Source organism: Felis catus, chromosome E3 (assembly GCF_018350175.1).
Source record: "Felis catus isolate Fca126 chromosome E3, F.catus_Fca126_mat1.0, whole genome shotgun sequence".
Taxonomy (NCBI): domain Eukaryota; kingdom Metazoa; phylum Chordata; class Mammalia; order Carnivora; family Felidae; genus Felis; species Felis catus.
Window position 1 is genome coordinate 3,456,636 of NC_058383.1, and position 13,757 is coordinate 3,470,392.

At 51.1% G+C, this 13,757-nt stretch overlaps 1 protein-coding gene across 2 annotated transcripts in view; it reads left to right on the plus strand.

Annotated features, from left to right (window-relative positions):
- SDK1 (sidekick cell adhesion molecule 1) overlaps positions 1–13,757 on the plus strand; it is a 553,233-nt gene that overhangs the window by 397,169 nt on the left and 142,307 nt on the right. For both annotated transcript variants that reach the window (XM_045047350.1, XM_045047351.1), the window contains exons 18-20: positions 1,127–1,242; positions 3,004–3,196; positions 9,958–10,056. In XM_045047350.1, coding sequence (XP_044903285.1) covers positions 1,127–1,242; positions 3,004–3,196; positions 9,958–10,056 — 408 coding nt within the window. The remainder of the gene's footprint in view (positions 1–1,126; positions 1,243–3,003; positions 3,197–9,957; positions 10,057–13,757) is intronic.

A 13,757-nucleotide genomic window follows, 5' to 3' on the forward strand; every position in this document is an offset into this window, starting at 1 on the left:
TGTGGTCTCTGTTTCTTTACCTTGAGCCAAAAGATCCTTTCAGTTTCTGTGTCTTGTTTCTGAAACAAGCAACCTTCCTTTGCAGAAAGTTGGATGTCACCCCCCGGGTGCTAGTCCCCTCCTTCGAGGCCGCTGGGGTTCTCATCCTCCACCGGCTCGCCAGGTCACATCACTGCCTTTTCCACAACACTTCTGATTCCCCCATTGCCTACTGTATATGTGATCAACCACTGGGTTCGGCACAGGAGGCGATGCCCAAAGCAACCTAATCCACTTCCTCAGCCACACTGCCCCTGTGCACCCCATGTTTCACCACGCTCACTGTTTTCTCACAGTGCACCAGAGATTTCATAAACACCAGGCCTTGCGTGCTCCACTTTCCAGGTGGAGAGTGCCTTTCTCAAGGCCCGTCCTTTTGGACCTAGTCCAGATGCCTCCTGACTTGAAGGCTTCCGAGCTTTCCTAGGACGGAGTCTGCCCCGTGAGTCTCCTGCTCCAGGGAGCGATTTGCCTGTATCCGTCAAATGAGTATCTCCCCTAGAATGTGACTTCCTGGAAGGCAGGCCATTTGGCACATATATAGCTGGTCAATAACAGAAAGACAGCAAGAGTGGAAAATCTTAAAAATGGTGGTCCCGTAACAGACCAAGAGAGATTTAGCCTCCAAATGAATGAATAATCCATATGGGAAGGGATGCCTTTTTTTTTTTTCGATACGAAGGATAAATGGGCTTGAAACATAGTGGTGTCTAAAGGGGGAGAGGCTTCTAGATGAAACCTTGCCTGAGTCTCACATGCCAAGTAACCAAAAAAGAAACCAGAGAAAGCTTTCATTAGCTATTTATCTCGGGATTCCTGGGAAAGCGTCACCCGTGGAATGAGATGATCCAGTCCACTTCTCCGCCTATGCCTTAAAGAATTCTCCAGAAGAAAATGAGAAATAGCCTAGTTCTTTTTCTTTGTGATGCCACTATTAGCCTCCAAAAACATTCATCACACTTCACTCTTCTCGATGGCGTAATTGCCTGTGAATCATGAACGGCAGCTCAGGGTGTCTTTCTCTTCTCTTCTCCCTACTGTGCTCCTGCTGTTTGCCCTGCTGTCCTCCACGACCGCCCGGGAACAGTGCCTACCGCACCCCCCCAGAATGTGCAGACGGACGCTGTGAATTCCACAACCATCCAGTTCCTGTGGAACCCTCCACCTCAGCAGTTCATCAATGGCATCAACCAGGGATACAAGGTACCCGGACCTAGCTCAGAACCCTGGGTGGCTGTCGTGCTGTGTTATGGTCTTGTGGGCTGCCCACCCCTCGTCTCATCAAGAACCCATTGCACCAAGCTACAGTGTATGTCGACCTTGGTCGGGGCTGGGGGGTGGTCAGCATTTATCCAAGGTCTTATCACTTCTACTGGTTCAGGAACTCAAATTGTTAGTTTTCAAGAGGACGTTTCAGATGCAACAGAGTAATTTCTTTTGAGAAAAGCCATTCGTTTTAAAATTACCAGTGGAAAACCTATCTCGATTGATTAGAATCAGCATTTGTACAAACCACTTCTTCCCGGCAAGGAGTCCTCTCAGAAGAACAAAGGGCACTGGACGCAAGTGAATGATATTTCTATCAAGTAAGGGCATTTATTCCTTCCCCCTCTGGATTTAAGGGAGAGTTCTGTTTATAGAACCGAGACCAGAGAATTTAGGACACCTACCTGGACTGAAGTAGAGACACAGACCGATCCCCACCATCCAACCTCCTTCTGTCCTTAGCTACCAGAATATATTACCTTCACAGGTGTATTTGGACATAACTTCCCAAAGTATAGTTCATCTTGCCGACTAGATCAGCTTCTAGCTGGCCCGGGGTCCTGTGTTAATTTTACCTACAACGTATTCACAGATGTTCTGCATTAGAAGGTAGACTTACAGAAGATCTTCATGGGGAAGGGACTCCACCTAGTCCACTCGAATTCTTGGTAATTTCAGATTCGGAGGGTATTAGTTCCTTAGACACATGGTTCCCTTTTTTTCCCCATTTGGATTCAACTTACAAAAACACTTTTTGGTTTTCACTACGTGGCAGATGTAGCTAGAAATTTGTCCTGCCTTTTCTTCTTTTTTTTCTTTTTTTCTTTTCTTTTTTCTCTTCTTTTCTTTTCTTTTTGATTCCCCAGAAGAATCTACAGTCAGAAGCTTTTTTGAAAGAAAATCATAATGATCAGATCAACCAAGATGATTTTGCCTCCTTGGCTTTCCTGTCAGGTCTTATTGGCAACACCAGAGCGTTCATTCGATGGCTCGACGTCGGTTTGATCTCTATAAATACGCTTTGTGCCCTGAGGCAGGTCAGCCTTCAGACCTAATTAGCCCTGCAAATGTTTGGCGTCACAGGAATTAGAAGTCCCACTCATACATGATGTTGCCCGCATGTGAAAACAACATCCCTTAGAATATGTAGATGCACTATTTTTCTTTAAAACTGTAATCAACCTCCTAAAATTCTTTTCAGAAAAGCAGTGTGACATAAATCACAAATAATTAAGATTCATTCCTATTGAATCAGGGGGCTTCTTTTTGAGCCAGAGTAGGTGACTATCTGGAAATAATATTTGTTTCCGTGTCTCGTTGTACTGATTAAGTTGAAGAAAGATGGTGTCGTCTTTATTGCTTAGCGTCTGAAAACACGTACATCCCGCATCATCTTTAAGTGAAGCGTAAGTGAAAGTTTGAGGAATGTCGGTTATTTCAAATTGAGTTAAAGTAGAGATTTTATTTATATGGACATGTATCAAATACATACAAATATATGATCTCAACAATCTACGAGATGTCTCTTAAAGTCAGTATGTTTAAGTGGGACTCTAAAACGTTAGACTTACAGAGTTTCTTGATGGTGACGTGACTTTCTTTGAAGTTACGTCAACCACAAAATAAGATTCTGATACAGACTTGAGAATGAAGACATACAATTAAAAAGGATTTCTTTCTCACCCTGTCCCGTCCCAGCTTCTGGCATGGCCCGCAGAGATCCCGGAGGCCATCACTGTGGTCACCATTGCGCCAGATTTCCATGGAGCCCACCACGGGTATATAACGAACCTGAAGAAGTTCACTGCCTACTTCACGTCAGTCCTGTGTTTCACCACTCCAGGGGACGGGCCTCCAAGCACGCCTCAGCTCGTACGGACTCATGAGGACAGTGAGTACCCATCTGTTGTGGTTGCACCAGCAGCCAAAGTCAGCCCTCCAGGAGGCCCAACCGCTGTCTCCTCCAGCGCTGGGCGGGGCCCGCGGAGGGTCGTCAGGAACCTCCACGTCCTCAGTGTTCGGGGTGCGTGTGCTCTAGGGAGATAGTCAGTGGAAAGTAATGGTAATGAGTGGTGGAAGGCGGTCCCTGGGATTGGAAGCCTGGCAGGCGGACAGAGCTCAGAGGGAAAAAGAAACAGTCTGGTCTCAGCCCTGTGGTCAGCCTTTCATCTTGCTGGTCCTCTCTTCCCCCAGATCTCAACTTCCAACCCCCTTATCTTCTAGAATGCCCTGCCAGGCCTCCCCGGGGCATCTCACCCTGGGCCCCTCTGAGCGCCTTGACTCGGTTTTGTCTCTATCTAGTCAGTTCACACCAGCTCCTGCTCTGTCCTCAGACCAGATGACACTGCGGAAGGCATTATATGGAGAAGTCACCTGAGAAAATGACCACACGTGTGCACAAAGACACCGACATAGGGAGGCTCACTGCAGTTATTTGCAACTGCAAAAAAAAAAAAAAAAAAGAAGAAGAAGAAAAACATTCAGATATTCCAGAGGGGTGTAATTGAAAAACTTATGGAATGATATTATACTAAATATTTCGTCAGTATTAAAAAAAATTTCTAGAGAAAATGGTCATGATCTAATGATAAGTGAAAAAATAATATACAAAACTGTATGAGATCCAAATTTTATAAAAACATTGTATAAAACTTGTATAAAACTCCATGAGATAAGAAAAGACCTTGAAGAAAATACGTCACATTTTTTTTTTATGTTTTATTTATTTTTGAGACAGAGAGAGACAGAGCATGAACGGGGGAGGGTCAGAGAGAAGGGAGACACAGAATCCGAAGCAGGCTCCAGGCTCTGAGGTGTCAGCACAGAGCCCGACGTGGGGCTCGAACTCACGGACCGCGAGATCGTGACCTGAGCTGAAGTGGGACACTTAACAGACTGAGCCACCCAATATGTCACATTTTTGACGGTTATTATCTCTATGTGGTGTGATTAGGAGTTTATTTTACATTTTTGTTTGGATTTTGCCACATATCTCATTTCTACAGTGAGTGTGTCCTCTGCTTATAAGGACAGTTGAAATTAGTAGACATTTAAGACAGTGTCACCCAGGGCTGCCACTCGTCTGTCCTCCAGCTCAGGGTGTGGCCGGCCCCCTATTCCACCGATGACCCCGATGGGCATTGTGGCGGTGGGGTTCTGACCTCCCTGCTCCTTGTGACCTCAGCCTCTGCAGTTCTCAGAGGCAGCATTTATAGGGGTCAAGGCCATCCAAAATGAGCTTCCTCCTCCTAGCTTCCATCTCAGAATCCTGTTCACACCCCAGTTCTTCTCTCGGAGGGTGAAGAGTCTGACCATTTCTCAGATCTCCCTCATCCCTCCCTGACTGCCCTGACCCACTGAGCTCCCAGTGAGCTCATTTCCTTCCCAGGTAAACGATTACGTGGGCCCCTAACCTGTCACACTCTTCATAACCGGGCTCTCGCTCCACCCTGTGACTGTGACTACCTTGCCGGTTCAATTCTGCAGGTGCCTTGACTGCATGGAGTGATAGGATTATGGGATTTGTCTTTTCAGCGAGTGGACAGATAACGGTGGATTGATTTGCAAATGTTGAGCCACGCTTGCACACTTGGAGTAAATCCCACTTGGTCACAGTTTGTAATTATTTTTTATGTTGTTGGATTCTGTTTGCTGATACTTTGTGGGTGATGTTTTTGCATCCAAGTTGATGAGAGATACTGGTCTGCAGTTTTATTTTCCTGTACTTAATGTCTGCCTGGTTTTGGTGTCAGGGAAATGTGGGCCTCATGAAATAAATTTGGTTGTGTTCTCCCCCTCTTCCACTTTCTAGAAGCAATTGCATAAAATTGGTGTCAATCCTTCTTTAAATGTTTGGTAGCATTTTCCAGTGAAATCCTCTGGGCCTAGAAATTTCTTTTGGGGGAGCGTTTCAGTTTCTCCCATGGTTATACTACTGTTCAGTCGTCTGTTTAATCTTGGCTTGGTGTCAGTATCTGTGATTTTCACGTGTGTGGATGTCACACTCCTGGCGGTAGTCCCTTCTTCCATGGCTGCAGGATATATCATTGTGTTCCTTGTTCATTTATGATAGCGGTGTTCTCCTTTTATATTTCTGTCATTCTTCCTAGAGATTTATCAATTTTGTTGATTTTTTCCTTGAGGAACCAACTTCTTGTTTCATCGAGTTTTCTCTAATGTTTTCCTATTTTTGGTTTCGTTGATTTCTGCTGCTAATATTTCCTTCCTTCTGCTTGCTTTGGGTTTATTTTTTGATCTTTTTTTTAAATTTCTTGATGTGGGTACTTAAACTATGGATTTAAACTCATTTCTATTATAAACAGTTGGTGCTATAAATTTTCCTCCCCACGCTGCTTTAGCTGCATCCCACATACTTTGATATATCGTGTTCATATTTTGCTATAGTGTGTTTCATTTTCATTCAGTTCTATGTATTTTTATTCCTTTTGAGACTTCCTCTTTGGCCCACGAATTATTTAGAAGTGTACTATTTAGTTTCCTTGTGTTTGGAGATTTTCCTGTTGCCTTTCTACTACTGATTTCTAGCTAGATTCCATTATGGTCAGAGAGCACACTTTGTACAGTTTCAATTCCTTTAAATTCATTGAAGTTTGCTTTATGGCACAGCACACGGTCAGTCTTGGTAAATGTTTCATCGCAAGTGCTTGGAAAGAATAATGTGCATTCTTTTGTGGAACCTGCTTTTCAGCTGCGAATGTTATGCAGCCCCTCCCCCGCCCTCAGAGTTTAGGATTAAAGGAGAACATTGATCGCATTTAGCTCTTTCATTTAAAAAAAGGATGTGTGCCTATCTCATCAAGTCTTGTTCCTACTGTAATTATATCATAATTAAATGCTGATTGACTGGTTCATTCATCCATCTGTCCCACACAGAAACAAGTCTGCACACTTAACATTCACGTGTCTGTGGAATGCCCGCCCTGTGCGAGGTAGCCAGCTGGGTGTCGCAAGGGTTACAAAGATAAGTCAGCACAGCCTCTGCCTTTGGAGCTTACGGCCTAATAGGACATGAGGGACGTGGCTGAGGCCAGTGCCACTGAGGAGGGAGGTCTGGAGAAGGGGTTGCAGCCGCCCAGCAAAGAGGGACAGAAAATAGGTGGGGTGTGGGGTAAGTCTTGTGGAGGAGGTGGCAGTTTGACAGCTGAGCTTTTCACGCAGAGAATGGCTGAGGCCACTCCAGGGAGGAGGAATAGAACCGACAGTGGTAAGGAGAGTGTGCAAGTGTGACAGGGTATGACATGTTGGGTGTGGCTGCAGTGTAGCACGGGGCGGGGGTGGGGGAAGGAATGAGCTGGGAAAACTAGCTGGGAGCTGACCCAGAAGAGTCTCGACCGCTAAGTTCAGGCACTTGGACAAAGACATTCTGGGTATTGGGGAACCACAGGAGGTTCTCCATTAGGGGTGCTATTTGAACAGATCTGTAGTTCTAGAAGCTCTGTCTGGGGGTTTTGTGATGGTTGGACTGGAGGTATGGGTGAAGGATGCTGGGAAGAAGGCACGAAATTACAAGAGCCCACCTCCAGGCTGTGGAGACAAGAGGCAATGGATCCTGAAGACGTGTCATGGGGAGTTTGGGTGCTCATTAATACAGGGGGGACTCGTTAATGGAGGGGTGGAAAGAATCACCCAGGATGGCCTAACATGCTGAGGTTTATGTGACTGTCGATGAAGAAGCCAGCAGTGAAGATGTGGAAAAGCGGTCTGGGGTGAGGACGCGGGGCTGGACTGGGACACACCGGGTGTGCAGTGGCTGTGGAGCATCTGGGCCCATGTGGCCGATGGGCAGTGGAGGGGCATCTGAAGTGGACTGGGGAGGGCTGGCAGTTCGCACTTGTGACCTTACTTTCCGAGAAAGAGTTAGGGAAGGTAACTGAATATGTGGTCTAAGCACAGATGGAAACATTTGAAATCAGTTCTACCCCAGAAGTCTGTGCTGTAAGATCCCAGGCAGTTAAAGCCACCTAAGCACATGAAGTCACTCTAAGGATCGGGTGGGCAGATTGTGGGGCGGGGGTTAAGACAAGGGGGAAGCCACTGGACTCTAGCCCAGTCACGCGGGACCTGCAGGTTTGGGGACTGAGGGTACAGAGGGGGCACGCAGGGGACCCGTGTGGGGTCTCAGAGAAGGAGGGCAGCCTTGCCTGGATGAAGGGTACTTTCTGCACTCGTGTAGGAAAGCACAGCCCCCTCACGTCTGTAGACAGTGTCGGGGGGGGTGGGGAGCTAGTGGGGGAAACACTTTACGAGAATCCCCCTTGTAGCTCTCCATTATGTGCGTGTTTTCATTCTTTGGCAGAAGAGGCAAGGCACTGTCTCTGCTCAAGCCGCAGCCAGGTCCAGCTGGGTAGCAGACCTCTCTTCTCAGAGAATATTCATTAAAAACACAAAGTGGCGGGGGTGCCTGGGGGGCTCAGTCGGTTGGGCATCTGACTTTGGCTCAGGTCACGATCTCATGGTTCACAAGTTCACACCCCGCGTTGGGCTCTGTGCTGACAGCTCGGAGCCTGGAGCTGCTTTGGGTTCTGTGTCTCCCTCTCTCTCTGCCCCTCCCCCCTCATGCTCTGTCTCTCTCAAAAATAAATTTAAAAACATTTTTAAAAAAACCCACAAAGTGGCAGAAGATGACTCCTTTCAAACAAGAGAGAAAATTCCTGGCTCAATTCTTCACTTAAAAAAAAAAAGAAAAGAAAGAAAGCCCAATTGTTGCTGGTTAGTGGACAGAAATGGTCGGGAAACATCCCATTAAGCTCTGTGGCCAGGAAATAGAACACAAAATGTACTTAGACCCACCATTAGCAGGTAAAAAGAAAAATTGGACATTTCTTTCTTGGGAATTGAGAAAACTGGAAGTGATACCATCTTTGAGAGTTTTTTAATGGAGTCTCAATTTTTGGGGGGGAGGCAGGCAAGGAGCCTGTTTTTCCTGTTCAGAATGTGGACTGTCTCACGGAAAGGTGGCGGTCGGGTGCTAGCTTGGCCCCGTGGGGGCCGTAGGGACAGCCTCCCTTGCTCTCTGGCTGACGGCACCTCCCTTAGCTCAGCAGCCAGCAGGCCCCCTTCCACAAAGCTCCCACGCGATGGGAACTCGGGGGCTGGGGAGGGGAGGGTGGGGAACACAGTAAAGAGGAAACAGAATATAAATTTTAAGCCTAGACATTGCCAGCTGCTTCCAGCAGAGCTGGAGGACAGCATATTTGGGCAGGAATCCAAGAAGCAGAAACACTGAGAATATAAAAGGAGCAAAAAGCTTTCTTTGCTGCTCTATCGATTGAAAAAAAAAAAAAAGTCAGTTCAGAAATCCATCAGAATGTCTTTCTGGAAACTCAGAACTGGAGGAAGATGTGCGCGTTTCAACAACCGTTCTATTTTACCGTCTTCCCTGCTCAGAGAGTGGCATTTGTCAGTGTTTGAGCTTATCCGTAAAAAGTCTTTTGAAAGTTCCACCCAGATAAGTGTATCTGCCGAGGCTGTTGCCATTTTTTTTTTTTTTTTAAATTACGAGTTGTGTTAGGAAGCTTTGTCCAGGACCAGCCGAGCACCGCGTTCTGAATCCGCCGTCTGCAACCGAGGCTGGCTGTAGCCGGCACGGGGGTGAGGCTTCTCCGAAGGAAGCCTCCTCTGCTCTCTGGCCGGACGGCCAACACACATCACCCATGACTTCACGCTCTCCTATTTTAAGCTTGACATACTGCACTGTGTTATTACTAGAAAGATCTCAGTGTGGCACGTTCAGGGTCTGACTGGAGGAGCCATGTGGGGCAGAGAGCTCAGTAGAAACCGCCTTCCACCCCCCGCCCCGGGGGTGGGGGCCTGTGCTGGGGGACTGGGTTCCTCAGCTCCTCCCGGCTCCCCTCCTGTTTCTCCGGGCCTTGCGTGCCACAGCCCCTAAAGAGTGGGCGAGGAGTCCCTGGCCCTGAGGGTCCATGACCGTGGATTGTTCACCTCACGCTGGGCTCCGGGACTTCTTGTCCGGTGCCTCTCACAAATGACTGTTGGGATACTAGGACAATGCAGAGCTGAGAACAGTGGCCGGTATCAGGCAGCATTTCTGTGCCAGGGCCCTGCAAGCTGCTCTCCTGTTTTATTCAGCTTTATTCTCACATTTGCCTGGCCCAGGGAGTTATTTTTATTGTCCCCGTTGTGCAGAGAAGCAAACGAAGACTAGAGAGTGTGAGGAACTGCGTCGGGGACAGGCCTCGAGTCCGGCCGGCTGCTCATTAAGCCGCTGTTCCACCCTGCGGCCCTCTGGTGTCAGGAGAACGGCTGCACAGGGCAGGGCCCCTCACAGGCCGGACGCCCGGGTGCCTGGGGCTGCTTGTCGGGACCCAGCCAGCCTGGTGGTTCTCATTAGATCAGATCGAGGAGAAGGAGAGTGAAGCGTGGCATTCTCCCGCGGCCCGTCGCTTGGGTTCTCGGCGTGGCTGGGACGAAGCTGAGCAAAATAATTTACGTGCCCAGAGCCCGGACACCTTCCACCTCAAAATCCCTCACCCCCGCAGGATTTGTACTGGTGATTCCTTCGGCTCTGGCCTGCGGGCTGCCCTTGCCGGGTTAGAACTTTCCACACAAATCTGACCCAAAGAGAAGGGACTCTTGTGCTAACAGGCGACTTTGTTTTTAACTTATTTTTAGAACCAGGAGCTGTGGGACATCTGAGTTTCACGGAGATTCTGGACACATCCCTCAAGGTCAGCTGGCAGGAGCCTCTGGAAAAAAATGGCGTTATTACAGGTTAGTGTCCCTGTCTTCTGAAAAAGGAAATGCAGACTGTGTCCCAGCAAGGAGGTGGCCTGGTCATACCCCGCACAGCCCTCCGGGTAGACGTGCACTGGCGGCCTCTTCGGGTAGCGGACGTGTCCACCTGGCCATCGGCAGAGGGCAGAGGGCTTGGTCGCCACGCCCGCGATCATGCCCCTGGGGCCCCACGTCCTTTGGGGTATTTCTCTGTGGGCCACAGCTTTCGAGTCAGAGGCCAGGCCTCCGTGCGTTCTCTTAAGGAACCTCTAGAGCCTTTGATCAGGGAGAATCGGCATTTTGTGGCACATCCCTTCACGCACACCGTCCCCCTCGATTCTCGAGGCGATGCGGCAAAGTATGTGCCGATATCATGACGGATTCTCAGAGGACGCTGAGGCCCAGAGGGCCCTCCTTCAGCAGGCATGCACCAGACGTCCACTGTGTGCGGACCCTTTGCTAAAACGCTGCGATCCGGCAGCGGCCAGGGCCCCGGGAGCCCCACGGGGAGGCCTGGGTGTCCTGGCTCGGGCTCCTTGCCCCTGGCCCCCCGTACAGGGCCTTCGGGGGACCCCGGCTGACCGGGGTGGCCAGGAGACAGGCTCCTCTCTGACTTCAGGCGTCTCTGGGGAGCGGTTTGTCTTTTGTAGGGCTTTGATGATTTTTTTCGTATAGAAGAGGCTTCACCTTTTAGGTTCAGGCTTAATTTAAATCTTGGCTTGAAAAAACAGTTCTGGGTTTGGTTAACAGCCATGCAGGCTTCGGCCTCAGGTAAAGGTGGGAAGGACCGTGTCCCACTGTTTCAGGGGCTCTGAGGGCTTCAGTTCACCTCTCAGACCCTCCGTTTCTTTGTCTGGACAGTGGTACAGCCCTCGTGGGGCCGTAGGGAGGAGGCCCCGGGCAGCTGCGCGCAGTACCATCCAGAGTTGCGGCCGCCACCGGCCCCTTCCGTTTAGTGAGCGCTTTGTGAAATGTCAAGCCAGCCACCCGTGTCCCCACAGCACGGCCACGCGCCCTGGGACTCTGCCTGCAGCATCTCCCGTCATGTCTGGGGCTCCTGCCTCAGCCCTCTAAGCCTGGACCCTGAGGCCTCAGGGGTACCCAGCTCCTGAGCGAGTGGTGTCCATCCTTCCTGTGCATCTGTGACAAACCTGTCCCTCAGCGGATAGCCTGACCGCCTGCAGAAGCCCACGGAGGCCCTCCTGTGCCCGACACTCCAGAAGCCCGTTCATGCTAGCCGCGCACTGGAGAGACCAGGAGTGACGTCCGTCCCCGCTGCCCGGCCTCGGGGCCACGTCCTAGACAGCAGCAGTGGCGACCCCAGGCACTTACCACAGGCAGGCACCTCAGCATTGCAGGATCCTGTTTAGTTTGGAACAAGCACACAGAGCACCTCTTACAACCCCTGTCTGAGACCCTGGTGTCGACGTCCCAGGGTCACGTGGCCGGCACGGGGGGACAAGTGTCTGTGTTCTAGCCTCTCCCTCCTCAGTGTGACGGCGGTGGGGTTCACACCATGTTCCCAACCCCGACCCAGGGGCTCACGTCTTCCTGGGGTCATGGGCTCCCACCAAGTTTCTCCACACACCTGGCAGCTCTCTGGATGAGGTCACTTGGTGCAAAAAACTTAATTATATGCAAACAACTCAACAGCTGAATTTGAAATTAATGGAAGCCTACCTGCCTCTGTATCACTGACACCACCAGAAACCCAGCTCTGCAAACCCAGCTCTGTGGGCAAAGACGTGTGGCATGCCGTGGTCCTGAAATTGAGAACCGTGGTCCCCTGTGGACATAGGTGGGAGGCACCCAGCATCACTGTGTCCTCGCGCTGTTTCTGGGGCTCCAGGCCGTGTCCCGGGTGCCCTAAGGCATAGCCTGGGGACTGCCCTCCTACCCTAAACTCCTCTGTTTCCTTCCGTTAGTCGGGAAACTTCCTGGTGCCAACCTCTCCTGCTTGTCCACAAAACACTACCTTGTCTCCTGAGCTCGGCCAGAGGCCCCTATAGACTGGTGTGCTTAGACCACGTCCCAGAGGGCACACGGGCCCCGATGCGGCCTCTAACCCTGACTTTCGACCAGGGTACATCTGTAGGTCTGGTTCTGCCCTCGGAGCTAACGTTTTGAAATGCCTCCTGTCAGCAACGTTGTCACTCCAGGAAAAGGGAAGAGTCACTATTGAAATTGGACAGCAGGGCCCAGATCCGTTGTGTATCCGGCAGTCCCCTCAGCATCCATCAGATCACAGGTGTGACTGCGAAACGACAAAGGCCTCCTGCTGCCTGGAGCGAAGAAACTGAACAGAGTGTGGGTGGGCAGAGCAGGACCTCGTAGACAGCAGCAGCCGGTGTAGGTGAACTTTGTTTTCTGCCACACAGAGGGAGGAAAAAGCAAAGCAAGCAGGACCGGGGAGAAGCGCACAGAGGACGACTGCCCTCGGAAGCAAAGGGCATCCAGCTCAGATCTCTCAGGGTCGGCTCCAGTCCTATGGCCGGAACGAGGCTGTGCTCAGCGCCGACTTCAGAGGCGAGGCGTCCACATCTGCGTGCTTGGGCCCCGTGACCGCCGTGTCTCAGAAGTCTGGCCAGGGCTCCGTGGTGGACACGTATGGACCCAGAGACTTCCCTTCCGACAGAGACACAGTTGGCCCCCGCCCCGTCCTCTGTGAACGCACCCCACACCTCGCTCCTGGTGTAAATCTTCCGGCGGGCGCACGAAGTCACCGAGCAGAGCCGGCGTCCCCGGCTGAGCCGTGATTGCCAGTACTCGCGATTTACGATCATCTGTTCTCGCCAGCTAATAGGGCTTAATGAACTCATTTTCGTATTTTATTTAAACAAATACCTGTGGTTACACGCAGCGGCCTCGTGTTGTTCAGCACAGAGCTTGGCCATCGGAGCTCCTGGCTGCTGGCGTCCTGGTGCTTTCTGGCACCGCCGTGACCCCGCTTCCCCTGTCAGCCACGTGGTCCCCGTCTCGCTCTGTCTGGCTGCGCTGTCCCCTTTCCCACGCAAACTCTACAGCGTGCCCGGGTCCCTGCAGCTCTGGGGAGGCCTGCAGAGGAAGAGGGCCTAGCGGAGCCGAGGCCCGACGGCCGTGGTTTCCTTGGCCTCACTGCACGGGCCCCCCAGTCACCTTCCCGGTGACCCCTGCCCTCGGCGAGGCCCTCCCCGGCCCAGGCGGCGCTGCCCTGACAGGTCAGCACCCTCCCTCGACCGGGCTCCCGGGGGGCGTGCCAGCAGCAACACAGAGTCTGCCCCGGGCTCCGGGGGGAGGATTTCGCCAAGCGCAGCAAAAGGAAAGCCTGGTTTGTGGGCAAACCCGGCCTCCAAAGCCACCCACCATCCTTCTGGAGGCTCCCTGTCAGTGCAACTGCTACTGGGGCCGACGACAGCGGCACGGTGTGATCCTCTGCATGGGGCGCTCGGTGGCCGAGACGCCCGGAGGAAGCCGTTCTTTATCTGCCTCCCAGTCAATTCGCGGCCAGAAAGAGAAGGCAGCCCCGAGCAGGGGCGGCCTGCCCGCCGAGCAAATTGCCCATTGCGCTTATTGTAAATTCCAGCATCTTCCACTCTCCCTGCGTAAACTCTGATTTATGAGGGCCAGGATGCAGACAGACAGCTTGTGATTGGATGTACTGCTCTCTTGTAGAGAATTTACTTCAGATCAACAGAAAATTATTTCTGAAGCTCCTGCGG